Source organism: Bombus pascuorum, chromosome 1, assembly GCF_905332965.1.
Source record: "Bombus pascuorum chromosome 1, iyBomPasc1.1, whole genome shotgun sequence".
NCBI lineage: Eukaryota > Metazoa > Arthropoda > Insecta > Hymenoptera > Apidae > Bombus > Bombus pascuorum.
Window position 1 is genome coordinate 25,824,575 of NC_083488.1, and position 13,705 is coordinate 25,838,279.

General features: G+C 35.4%; 1 protein-coding gene across 6 annotated transcripts in view; it reads left to right on the forward strand.

Annotated features, from left to right (window-relative positions):
• Positions 1-6,218, forward strand: part of LOC132908730 (uncharacterized) — a 40,707-nt gene extending 34,489 nt beyond the window's left edge. For all 6 annotated transcript variants that reach the window (XM_060963026.1, XM_060963030.1, XM_060963009.1 and 3 more), the window contains exons 4-5: positions 1,760-1,825; positions 5,588-6,218. In XM_060963026.1, the coding sequence (XP_060819009.1) occupies positions 1,760-1,825; positions 5,588-5,761 (240 nt within the window). In that variant the 3' untranslated portion in view covers positions 5,762-6,218. The remainder of the gene's footprint in view (positions 1-1,759; positions 1,826-5,587) is intronic.
• The last annotated feature ends 7,487 nt before the right edge of the window (positions 6,219-13,705 follow it).

Sequence of the window (13,705 nt, forward strand, 5' to 3'; positions counted from 1 at the left end):
AATTATTCTTTTCGAACACATCAAACAATATACTTCTCCACCAAGAATCTATCAATCACAAGACATCAAGACACAAAACACGAAGGCTTCGATTTCACAATTTCAGCCGAATTCTTTCGCGTTCGCAATCAATTCCAACTCTTCGGAACAAACAGCGAATATATAATATCATTTGGTTCTCTGAACACGTATCGAGCGAGCGTATCTCCCATCAACGCCATCGCAATTGCCCAATTTCACCGAGTGTCTAGTCGCGTCGCGGCGCTGGATATCAGAGATCTTGTCGATTGAACGCACCGTTGCATCGTCGCTTTGGTCACTCGCGATAATCGTTGAGCGGATAAACGCGAAATGTCAAACCGCTCGATCCAAGGTCTATCGAGAGAGAAAGAGAGAAGAACAGAGAAAAAGCGCGAAAGAGAGAACGAAAGGTGAAGTGGATTGTGTATAAGGCACCGCGGTCCCCTGTGGTCTCTGGCGAGCGTGTGTAAACGAAACACACCGCGTTCCAACCGCATTCCTCGTCGACCGCGCCACGTGATAGTGTACGGATCCACTATTAGCTTCGAAAAACCTACGAAATAAATGGCCAATGTTGTATTCGTATCGTTTGCATGATTCCTCGTTTGGGACTGTTTTTATGAATTCGTCTTGTCGCGACATGGGTGACGAATTGGAATTGGTGAAAGGCATCGATCGTTCGTTTTTTCGTAATAGGTTACGACAGACGTGCGTGGATATCGAAAGTAGAATAATATCGTTGGATGTTCCCTTGAGGCACGTTCCAGGTTTGGGAATTGAAAAGGGAGTGGGTTGGGTTTAGGATTTGAACGAATGAATTAATTGTATGTATTATTGATGGAAATTACCAATTGATCGATAATGGATTCATTGTTCGGTTGAGGAGATTGATAATGGTAAGAGACACGGTTTTATCTATTAACGAGAGATAACAATACGAATATTTACGAATATGACATGAATATTTGGAATTTGAATTGCTAAAATGACTAGTTACTTTACAATTCCAAATTTAAGCAAAACTGTTATCAATAGTGAGTCGTAGTGAAAACCTTCAACAGTAGTTTCCATTTAATACCGGTTTGTGTCTCACGCTTTAATGTCGAAACATTTCCACGGACCGAGTTAAAAATTGAGACACGTTTTTACAGATCACCTATACTTTATTTGCCAATTCCTTTCACTGGAAATCAAACCGCTATCCTGTTCCATAAAAATAAAAGAAACACTGGAAAGTAATAAAAGATATGCGAGGTAATGGATAAACAGACACTATTAAAAATCATTGGAGTACGTAACTGTTTAAACAGCGAAGTTTCATAAAATGTTCATTACCAACAGCTGTTGTCAAGTGTGTGTGATAACGCGGTACCGCTAAACGATCGGTGATAAAATACCGTGAAAATAGAGAAAACGCTTGACAGCAAAACCAAAGCGATTATAGTGGCTTTTACTTGGTCATAAATATTTTAATATGCCTCTCTTCGTATATAAGCTTACGCGACCTTCCAGCATCTCTGTGCAATGAAACGCTTTGTAATCGCCAGCGATTATCGCATATTTGAAATTAAAATCGACTTGTCCGACTGCGCCCTTTGCGAATGAAACAGAATCCTACGAAAAACAAAGAGAAAATGCCTAGAAATTCTACGTGTTTTTGTTAGCTTTGATTATTAAGTTTCATTAATACGAAGTCGTGGACGATATTCGTGTCATTAAAAGTTGTTTCTTCTTACAGGGATTCGACACCGTAGAGCGACTCAACGAATCTGGAGAGCTGAGAGAAATGCTTAAGCCTTACCAGGTAAATAAAAGTTCCATTTTATAAATCAGCATTTTCATTGACACTTGCAACAGATACTTGTTGTCGATGGCTATTTGAGTAATTAATTGACAATTATTGGTGGCTACATATTTCCTTTCCTTTAAAATGTTTGACGGACAGTGATGAATTTTTGTAAAATCAGTATCGATTTGCAAGGACTTAAAGAGTATCTCGCCACGTGGTTGATTCTTATATATACGTTACTATAAATATATAAAAGTTGCTGCTAGCCTAAAATAATGTTGATTGAAGATTTCTTATTTATCTTATTATAAACTTATGCGCAAAGAAAATTTCAATGTTATAATTAGTTTTATAAAAATAGCTGGTCGATTGACCTTGGTGTTAAAACTATTTTTATAATTTAAACTCAGCTTTTACTTTAAAAAATCTGCTTTTAATAAAACTGAGAAAATTGTGACGAAAAAATGTAGCAGAGACAAATTTTCTAAAGATTGGTAGAAAGCAATTGATCATCTCTCATACGTAAGGTATACAGCTAATGTAGTGTGCAGTTCACAACTTCGTAACTTCGTTCGGATCCAATATTGTAACAGAATTACAAATTCCAATATCACAGTTAATAATAATAAATCGTATCAGCATCTAATGACATCATATTATTTCCCCACGTAGTTCCTCTATTATCAAACTAAATAGATACCACGAATTCGATATTCTTACAATTCGATTCAATTCGTCAAAGAATTCAGTTCCCTCGGTGTATCGAATGCTGAACATGCGGATTTTACCACAATCTTTTGTCACCGTGTAATTCTGAGGAAGAATTACAGAGAATCCTGCCAATGTTCCTCACGCCGCAGAATTATTTGACCCTTTAGGAATTCCGTGACGGTTCCGAGAATTCGCTACGTAACTATGTTCCATGTCTGTGGAATATTTATGCCGTGTAGTAGAATGGAACAGCTGTGCCAGGCATTATACACATAACTGCGTGTTGGCGGACGATCGTGCGCGCGCGTAATCCATCGCGAATACAAGGTTGTACAATCCTTTCACTTTTATCCGGCGATATCTGCCTCCACCTTCCTTTTCCATCGCGATCATAAATTTCGATGTCGTGCAATTGAAGTTTACCTTGCAGCGAATAAAGGTCGTTTACACTGTCGCTACCACTATCACTTTCCTGATATTCTTTCCGTGCTGCTGGCCCTTAAATCTTGTGGTCGTCCTTTGGATTTATGCCAGCACAAGGACATTTTTTCCCTTCATGCAAGGTCTATAAATTTCTCAACGAATCCTTCGAAAATGAATACCTTGACGTATTTAAAAATTGCTACTTGATCGTTACATTCGATTATTTTGTTCAGTATCCATAAAACCCTATCGAAAGTTGGCAAATGCTTGTAATCTTTTGCAAAAGTTTGCGTCGAAACCAAATTAAAACGTATTTTCACGTACGTTCGTCGATCCATAGAAATGTAACAGAAAATTTTCTCTGATTTACTGTCGTGACTTCAAACATCCTCAAACGCTTGCGGTTGCTTGCTGTCCGTAAGGCTATATGTCTCCACTGACAGAAATTTTCCGCAGATAGTAAAATACACTTTGGTATAAAAATCGAGACACGATTAGTATCTACGTTTCGTGTAAGGTAAATGTGTTTCTGATTATCTTGCAATAAGAATGAAATTGAAGAGGTGAGTAGTTATTATGTAACTGGCTGGAATAAGGGCTAGTTTAGTTGGAAGAAATGGTGGATGAAGGATGCGCTTTATGTAATTCCGTGTGCGATCATGTTAACGCATAAATCGAGTATTAATCTAAAAATTGCGTATAAAAATCTGTACATTTCAAAGTGTTAGTTAAGTGTTAATATTAATGATATATTCTATATTAATAGATTATTGAGATGAAATTATTAGTCTTCTAGAGAAAAGATTTAAAATCTTGGATAATATATATAACTTTGTCTAATGAGATATACGATCATTATCACGTTGATGTTAAATCAAGTCATTAATGATTGAATAAACTTTATATAACAATTACAATTTCAAGAAAACATTGCGGGTTGCCTCCGAGAAATTAAGAGAGTGAGTTGTGAGAAAAACAATAATATCGTATATTTTTCTTTGAATGAGAGTTAATTACCGACTCATGTGATGTGTCAGAAAGACTCGTAATTAAACGACGCCCACGATATACCCTTTTTCCCCCTCTCTCCTTACGCAATACTTGCATAATGTATCATCGTTATTCTAATCTTCCTTCGTACGATAAACATGTAGCTTATACGTGTAACGTGTATATAAGATTTATTTCATTAACACGTTGAATATCAACCACGTCTTGTCATTTACAACGCTACCGTGTTACATCGATATTGTACTGAAGTCCATCCATTGTTGGACGACATTTTATTGGATTCGAAAAGCCACAGAAGTTGGACACTGACTTCCCTTCCATCTTTTAGTATATTACATGTCTAATTCTTCAATTGTGATACATTATATAATATTGTGAAAAGGTAGGAACATTTTAATACGTCATCAAAGCGCGTGTTAAACACACGACAAAGAGAATTAAAGTAAAAACACTGAAATTCCGACGTGTTTCGAAATCGAGAGCGTTGAAGTCAAGGAAGTTAAACAAACAATTTCGTTTCTCACATCGTCCACTCTCAGGTTGATGTATATTCGTCGTTTTTGCGAAGAATGCAATTGAAAATGAGTAAAAGTGAAAGCGATGTTGAGCAACATCGCCGAACACACCGCGTGCGCTGAAAACTAATGCAGAAATAAGAATCGTCACGCTTCTTTTATAATCGTTGAATGATAGAGTCCAGCAATTATTCGAGCATTAGGTTCTGCGCATTACGTAGATGAAATGTATGTATAATGTGAATGGAATTGCTACGGATGATCAAATCAGAAACACGATCGATAATTCTGAACATTAAGCCAGATATATATTTGATATGAAGATATTAATGTTAAAATATGCTTGATTGCGCAATTTTCCACTCTTTAATTCTAATTCTAAATCTGTCCAGTGTTTTTCCACTGTGCGAGTTTTCTACTTAGATCAAAGCTTAATTAAAATTCTTTCTTCGCCTTAAACACATTCTTGAACTTGTCTCACGTACACGCTCTGCATTTAGAATTCATTCAGACACACGTTTCAATCCGAACAGCGTGATGCAATTAATCATCAAATCCCCTCATAGGAGGTGTGATCTGGGTGTTTATGAAAGATAATTTCCAGCTACTGTAATATGGTTACATTCAAAATACTTTCCTCCCATAATTATACAGCTATTGTTAGTCTACCATTGTTTTACTACCGGAAATACTCAGAGTATTCACGACGATTATATTTCTCAATAGGGCTATTGACTTCTTTCTAATTGTCTAGACATCGTTATTACGAGTCTAGAATAGCTCTTTTCCTCTAACAACAGTTAAACAAGAATAGTATAATAGGATATGAGAAGATGAGTACTATATTGGAATACTAATAGACAATGAAATACTATTGTAAAATTTACTATATGTATTATATTTCCTTCAACAAGCTTCTTCATTTTTAACCGTCATTAACGGATCGTGCAATCAAACATACAAACATTTCATCTCATATATCCAGTCATGACTTCAATCTAAGCTAATTTGCTTCCCAAATGCAAAAGTTCATTTATACCACTATCCACAGAAAAAAAAAAGATAGAAAAGGAAAAGAAATGGTTACTCATCTCTACACCGTTGACTTTTATTTCAGAGCGAAGACGCATGCACAGTGTGTCTATTCTGCGGTGGTTACCAGTGGCAGCTGTGCCCGGTTTGCAATGGCAGCAAGAGGTCTGTTCATCGCAACGACTTCACCGCGGAATTCGTCGCCCTGAAGTGTGCGAAATGCGATGTGAACGGTCTGATTCGCTGTCCCCATTGCTGAGGCGTCAAAACGGAAGAAGAAAACGGCGAGCACGTGCTCGAAACGACATCGTATCCCCGATACTGGCATCGAATCGCTAGCGTTACACGTTCCCCTATCTAAGACTAAGGTGCTACAAGAAGTATATTGCATGTTAAACACGTTATGGAGAAGTTCTTGCTGTCGTGTCGCGAACAACGAACAGATCTATTGTACGATCAGTCGCATATCAAACGATCGCCGTGCAAGCGCTGTCTCGACTTGAATTTTTTCATTCACTTCCGTTCCATTCACACGAAGAGCTTCGTGGCATTAGATATGATTTATGGGAAGCACTCATGGAAATTCGAGATAAAACGGCGCCGGCACGCTCGATCTTGAATACCGAGCACGATTCGCAGACGCTGATCGCGAGACCGTGCACGTGAACTGTAAAATATCGACTAATAAAGCTTATCTAATGTTTTGTAACATGCAACTCGTGTATTTGTCTCTTCGTATTTTATTACAGTCCCGCTTCTTTCCCTTTCCCTGTGAATTTTGCGACTCGAATTGTATATTTTTATTCTGCATATTTCTTTACGAAATATTTATTTTCCAATTCCTTGGAATTATCATTTACTTTTCTCCGTCTCGTCTAAAACTGATATTTTATGTTACACTACCAAACACTACCATTTCCTTGACCACTTTCTCCCCCATTTCAAATTCCAACTGTTTCAAGCATATTTAAGCTCTGTTCACAACCGCAATGTGAAAATGAAATAATACTCATAATAAACGAGTACATACTCTCCCAAATTTGTACGTCTCGCCATTAACACATTGGGTACAGTGTTAGGTTAGTATTCAGCTAAGGACCTACGCTCCACCACTATAAATGCATTTATATATGTATCTAACAATTTGAACTACTCATTTCTGGAACAAAGCAGGTGTTTATTTTCCATCGAAACAAATTTAAATTCCATGAAACACCAGAGACATTCACGTTGATCGTTTTCTTTGGTTATTTGTATAACGGTAATAGGAACACAGGAGTCACGCAGAATAATTAGCACACTTTCGTTTTATACATGATCTGATTATCACGCAAAGAAGCTACGCAATTAATGCTAGACGAGCCATGTGTAATTCGTTACAGATCGAGATTCGAATCTTTTTTGTACGCTCCTCGAGATCCAATGACTTATTACGAGATGACTTTTCCACGAATCCTGAATTCTCTCGATAATAAATTCGCGAATTCCTTTAGCACTGTAGCTACCGTATTTCCAATTTCCAATTACAATTAATGGATCTCGGCTAAAAACATAAATACAATAATTTGTATATTTAATATCAAAATTAAATTAAGTGAATCGATGCAAATTCGAAATAATATACAGGATGATTCGCGTAATTTGAAATTAAAATGTAACATTGAAAATATGGTACAATAATTATACAAACAATGATAGACGTTTAATTGCAAATATTTTCCTTTGGAAATTACATAAACTTCGTACCAGGAATTTCTTCGTGACATGAACAATTTACAAATAATTCGAAGTTTTCAAATTAGATAAATTATCTTGTATACTTACTCATATGGAATTTATTGACAAGCGTTGAAACTATAAATACGGATTACTTCGCAACGTACAGATAAGGTACTTTAAAGAAAAAGGAACGCAAGGAAAGCCGGCCGACGTAATTAACGACGGAAGCGATAACTGCGGGACTGATTCTGTAGCACCGGAATTCACATTGGAGCTTCCTTTAACGAGCTACCCCGTAAACTGGTCGCCCTAAGTTCAGTGGGTTACAAACTCGCTTAATCCGCGATGTCGAGGTAAACTTTGTGTCATCCACAAGTCAGTGTCGCAGTTACTTAATCGATACAGCTTCCATTTCCATTGATGATCAGTTCACGCAGCGTCGGCTACCTGGTTTAATTTTGTACCACTGTTTTAATACACTAAAGATAGAATGTATTTTCAATGTCATGTGATAATTTTATATTATAATAAATTGCAAATGCAAATGTTTGTTTCTATTGATTTCTGAAATATTTGTATCCTAAATATCGATTTCTCATCAAAATTTGTTCTGGAAAACTAAAATCTTTTAAGTATAATTTGTCCTTTAATACATGCTTTTAATTATCGCATTTAATATTTGTTTTGATATTTGAGAAACAGAGAAACAAAATATAAAGTATATCGAGTATCGTAGATTAAGTACTCGTGTAATGCATTAATTGATCTCGTATCTTACTTGGTTATTAAGGGAAAAACAATATCAGATAGAAAATTTCAGTTTAATTAAACGTCTGTTCTCGCCATCTTATATTATCATTTTATGCACCATATCATTTTAATTATGCCTACATTCAGGAAAAACGTAACTTGCATATCTTTGTATTTGATAGATACAGTTACTCATACAATTAGTGATGATTAAAACTTGTTCTTTATCAAGATCTAAAACTAATTAAGGAAGTTGAGCAACTTTAAACAGGTATAAGAAATTTTTATTAGTTTCTCTAATGAGATCCCGACAAAGTGGCAATGCAAACAGTCAAAGATAACTTTAATATTTGAGAATTTCTTGAAATACTAACATCTTGGTCAGCGTACTCCCTAGAATTTCTGTAAAAGCACTTGTTAATGTACGACAGCACTGTCCTTCGTCTAAGGAATGTTTACGCCTGCTGTTAAATGAAAATCGAACATTAAAAACGAGACAATAAAAAAAAATTCCAAGGAGAATATTTCCATAAATAAACCATCGAAGAAAATTAATGTACAAAACGTTTTTACGACCTTGATTCTGAAGTAAATCGCTTTGTTTTCGAGTGATCTCCGATGACCGAGTATTTTTTAGAGCAACAGCCTACGAGAGAACTGGTTCACGATTATTCAGTCTCGTTTCTCAAAGAAAAGAAGGTTTCGAAGGTTATCCCTACAGGAAAAAAAAAAAGAGAAAAAATAAAAAGTATGATACAACAACGGAACAATGGTTTCATACTCGGCCGCATTTAATTGCGAAGGCTGAATCGCGAGGCATAAAGTAGGTTTTGTCAGGGCGTCCTGAAAAAAAATATAGGACACAGAACGTTCTATGAAGGACTGTCGCCGCTAACGTCCAGGAAAGACGTACTTCCTGTTCGTTGACTCGCTTCTAATTGCGGAAACCGCGACATAATGGCGTGTTAGATATTCACGATTCTCTCACGCGTGTGAAGCTTATCGTGTACAGACGGGATACGCGTATCGTGGGAGTCGAGTCTTCTTCCAATAGATATTTTCACGTATTTCTACTACGAAATGCCAGGGAAGGGTTTATTTGGCTCGTCCCGACAAACATTCTACGAGATATATTGGAAAATCCGAGGATCAGTCGTATTTTTACAAATGGTCAATCGTGTTTGGCGAGGTCCATTTTTCCAGATTATATTTTATTCCGGGTTATTAATGTTTCTCTTCATGCAGAAAGCTTAGATTAATAGATTTTATATTTTAAGATTGAAGGTCCCAATTTTCAGAAACTAATAATACGTATTTATTTAGATATTTAAGAAAATACTTGAAATTACGAACTATAATACATAACGACATTGAAATCCTGTTTTTTTAATGCGTACACAAAAAGCTGAAAAGAATCCTGTATCAACATTACGATATAACGTAAAATTATTTTTAAAGAATACTTGAAAGTTCAGCCGCAAATGGCATCGAAAAAGTATTTTTCATGCATAAATACAGAGTTGCACAAACGTGGTTACCTGCAAGCAAAAAATAACAAATTTATGCCACTTTTATAATCACCAGAGCTACTACCCTATACTGTGGTAAGCCTCCTAGTTCTGCTAGTAGAATAGGTCTACATTAGGCGGACACAGAATCTTACGTGTACCACATTTATATTTTCAATCGCAAAAGAGATAAAACGGTTGAATAAAGCGCTAATGAATATTTTCATAGGATTATTTTTTTATTGTTGTACGTGATAACGAAAGTTTAATTATCGTGGCAGAAACTGGTAATCGTTTTAACGTTTAACATGGTCGCGTGTCACCGCGATAGAGGCGCTATTGATTGCATACGCAACAAGTCACGTCGATATCCAGCGTTCTGTGCGAGTCAAAAAGTGCATTTACTATGCATGGGCAACAATTAACTACCATTACTGTTGCGACACTAGTGATTTACGACAGAGTGCTAACTATCGGACTGCAATACACGAGCTCTCCCATTGAACCGTGTATTTCTATAGTAACGAAATTCGATTTGCCTAATTTAACAATCGATCGTATTGATACGACAAATATTTCATATCGTTCCGTTTCATTTTTTTTTTTTTTTGCAAACGGTAATATACTTCTTCTTATGCCTCGAAAAAGTTGAATAGAGTAAGTTACTTTGAAAAGATTATTTATTAAATTATATACGTCGTGCTTCGTTCATTTTAATTTCAACGTTTTAATGTGTTTAGGGATTATTATAATTTATTCGAAATTTAACTTTCAACCTATTAAAACTATTGCTATGGAAAATACACAAGAAGTACTTATCCGTCTTACATTAGCGAAATTTGGTTTAGTTTCAAAACGATCTAGAACCGGTATTCGTTAAACGCTTTGAAGCGTTTCACGTGATGCATGAACATGCAGGAGTATTTAGCGGCAGGAAGTGAAACAAACGCTTGATTAACATAAAATCTATGAACCCTTTGGAGTAAATTGTAAATCTCTATCTCTGATCTCGCAATAACTGCGGGTTTATTAAATCCGCTAATTGAAACGGTTTCGTATCAAAAATCATCCAGTAGCCAGATTTGTGTTTATCGCATTATAGTCTTATATGTATGGCTTTTGTTATCACAGAGACGAGCAACGTGGAAAATAACAAATTGTCTGTGATCCCTTTTATTCGCGCGCGACGTATTCAGCATGGAAACTGGCTAGTCAGTCGCAATATCGAAACAATTGCGATTTACTTCGACAGAGTTGGTTTCAAAATCTATGTTAATTGAACATTTGTTCACCCTGCTGTCTGGTACACGCGTTCATAGAATATTGATTCGCCCTTGTTGATGTTGTAATAACAAAAATAAACGTAACATAAACCTCAATCTTCGCGGTAGACGTTCATCACATTTACGCTTAAAAATAAACGAATATTTTATAATAGAAATTACGTAAATCGTCTTTGAACCGTGAACGTAAATAAAACGTAATTTAAATTTAATAATATGCACCAGTATAATATAAATTTGTTGGCGTTGGATATATTCAACCCTTGTCAAACCTTCCTTCTAAATTCTCTTTTAAACTCCACTAAAGCTCTTCATTCGACCTAGAAAATCCTCAATCTTGTACATGTCTGCTGGGAACCGCCATAAAACCTGCCTGTAACCTTCAAACACTTGTAGACACTTTATTTCCTAAAACATCGGAGTCTTCCCTTACTTTTCCAAATGTCTAAGAAAAAACGAAATATTTCTTTGCAAGATTCTAAAACTGTTTTAGAATTTCTCCTATAATTATTCTGCCATAAATGGATGATTGAATTTAAAATGGAAATAAAAATGTAGGATGTACTTTCACTGTATGCTGTAAGAGTTAATCGTGTGTACACTTACATACGACTGGCCCCATAAAGTATAAACAAACGCATTTGGAGAACAAAAATCGTCGTTCGATGGTCGAACATGATCCATTGGAAGTGGTGTCAGTTATGCAAGTTCGTTAGTGACGGATCAACTGTTCTATTTAAATTCCGTGTATTAACAGTGCCAGATTGAAGGCTGGCTTCGTTATGTTGGCACACATTCTCGTTGTCAATAGAACGTCACGTACAGCGTTGCATGCATCGAGCGAACAACACCCTATGAACTTTTAATCCAGACCGACCGGTGTATATCCGTGACAGAGGCGTAAAAATAAACGACAATTATATTTTTAAAACGTGCAATATCTCTGTCCGCGACAGCCACTCTCGGCATCGAAAATGGATGATCGAACGGTCAAAATTCCATGATTCTACAGAATATTACCGAATCAATGGTATAACTCACTGAATGGCGATATTACGGCGAAAAAAATAGAAAATAAAGAGAAATATTTATTCACAAGAAATTTCATATTTGAATGAATAGCTGAGGGAATTTCGTCGAATATATGTATATCGATCATTAAAGCGCGGTACGGTTTATTAGGATAGATTAGCTGAAAGATGAGAATCGTTTTCAGTCATTTTTATTTTAATAGAAGATAATTTTTTAGCAAAAGGTTCTATTCTTCTGCTATTCACTTTTTGCTATCCAATATAATAAACGATAATACAGTTTTATTATTGAGTTGAAAGAAATAAGCTTTCGTTATGGTGATTTCGTTACGGTATCATCAAAGTTTCGAATAAATAGGTTTAGGAATATGATATTCATTCTTTCCTCCGAGAAACAATAGTAGTATTTCCGTACAACTTGAATTGTACAAATGCGAATCTGGTTTCAAGATAATACGATGGTTTTATGTAATATTTTCCATCAATATAACGAATTATATTTAAATATAAGCTACGTAAACTTTCGAATCAGGTTTCATATAGCGAAATATTACTTAACATTTTTAATATACTCGTTAATATAGTATAATTCTTTTTCGAAGTAAGCATATCATTATTTTAGTAACACTTTTATACATCATTATAAAATTAATATTAATGTTCGACTCGACGAGAATGACTTTAAAATCTGACATAACAGTAATTTGCTTTAAATTCATGTTCATATTATAGATATCGATTGATATTTCTGACCATTAAACAATTTTAGTCACTCTCATCCACGTGACAAGATAGAACTATTAGGCGAGTGCTGGCCTTTCCGTGATTCTATTAAAAACTTTCATCTATTTCCATGACACCCTATTATCGACAATTTACCGAGACATTTACAGCATTTCCCTGAAACCGTCTATTAAGTGACAAGCATGTCGTAACCCCCTAGACTGGACAGTACGAATGCATTCGCCATTCTGAGTAAACGATTGCATAGCGTGACACTAAAATTTTCTTGGGAATATTATTTAGTCCAAGGTAATTGTTCATCAGTTACTTTGTAATTTTTCTTAGAACTGAAAATAGCGATTCCGCACGATCTTTACATATATACACACACTGAACATTTTGCATATTCTGTAATAATGAACGCATTAATTTCTAGCGGTTTATTCGCTTGTATCTAGTTTAGATCTAGCAATAAGCTAAGAGTGAATGTAATTTTCTACTATTTTATGAAAACACGGGATTTTAATAATCAAACTGCGAAAATGAATTTCATATCTATCAGCCAATTACATGCTACAAGCTGTCAAGAGCAATGTGCGCTTTTCCTTATTTATTTGGCATTTAAGCCCTTTAAATGAGTTAAGTGAAAGCTTCGCCTTAAAAAGGATATAATACTAAGACGAATATATTGTTGAAATAACCTTGTATCGAAAAAGCAGTTATTGCATTCCTGCACAGTATTCTGAATTTTTAAAGCTGTTTTTATGCAGTTCAATCCTTTGTCGTTTACTGGCAGGGCAATATTCTACTATGTGTCTCAGCATAAACGCGCGGTTATCAAGCAATATTGTATTTGAAGATATGAAACAGTGTACAAATATGAAATCTTTAAACACAACTTACATTTGATGTTTAAAAGGAAAAAGCAATGATACAAAACTTTAAAAGGCTCTTGTTCTAATACCTAAGTTTATTAGTAAAGAAAATACAGTTCAGTGAATTTCATTAGATATCAGAAAAGAGAGGACCAATTTCTGAAGGAGATCGTTCATTTCTGAATTTAGAACGTAAAGAAACGTCTCATTCCAAGTTTCATATTCTAAAATATCTAACTACAACAATCTCCGCATTATCTAGGCAGCAAAATATATAATTAGAATACACAATTCTCTAACTCAAAAAACATTGC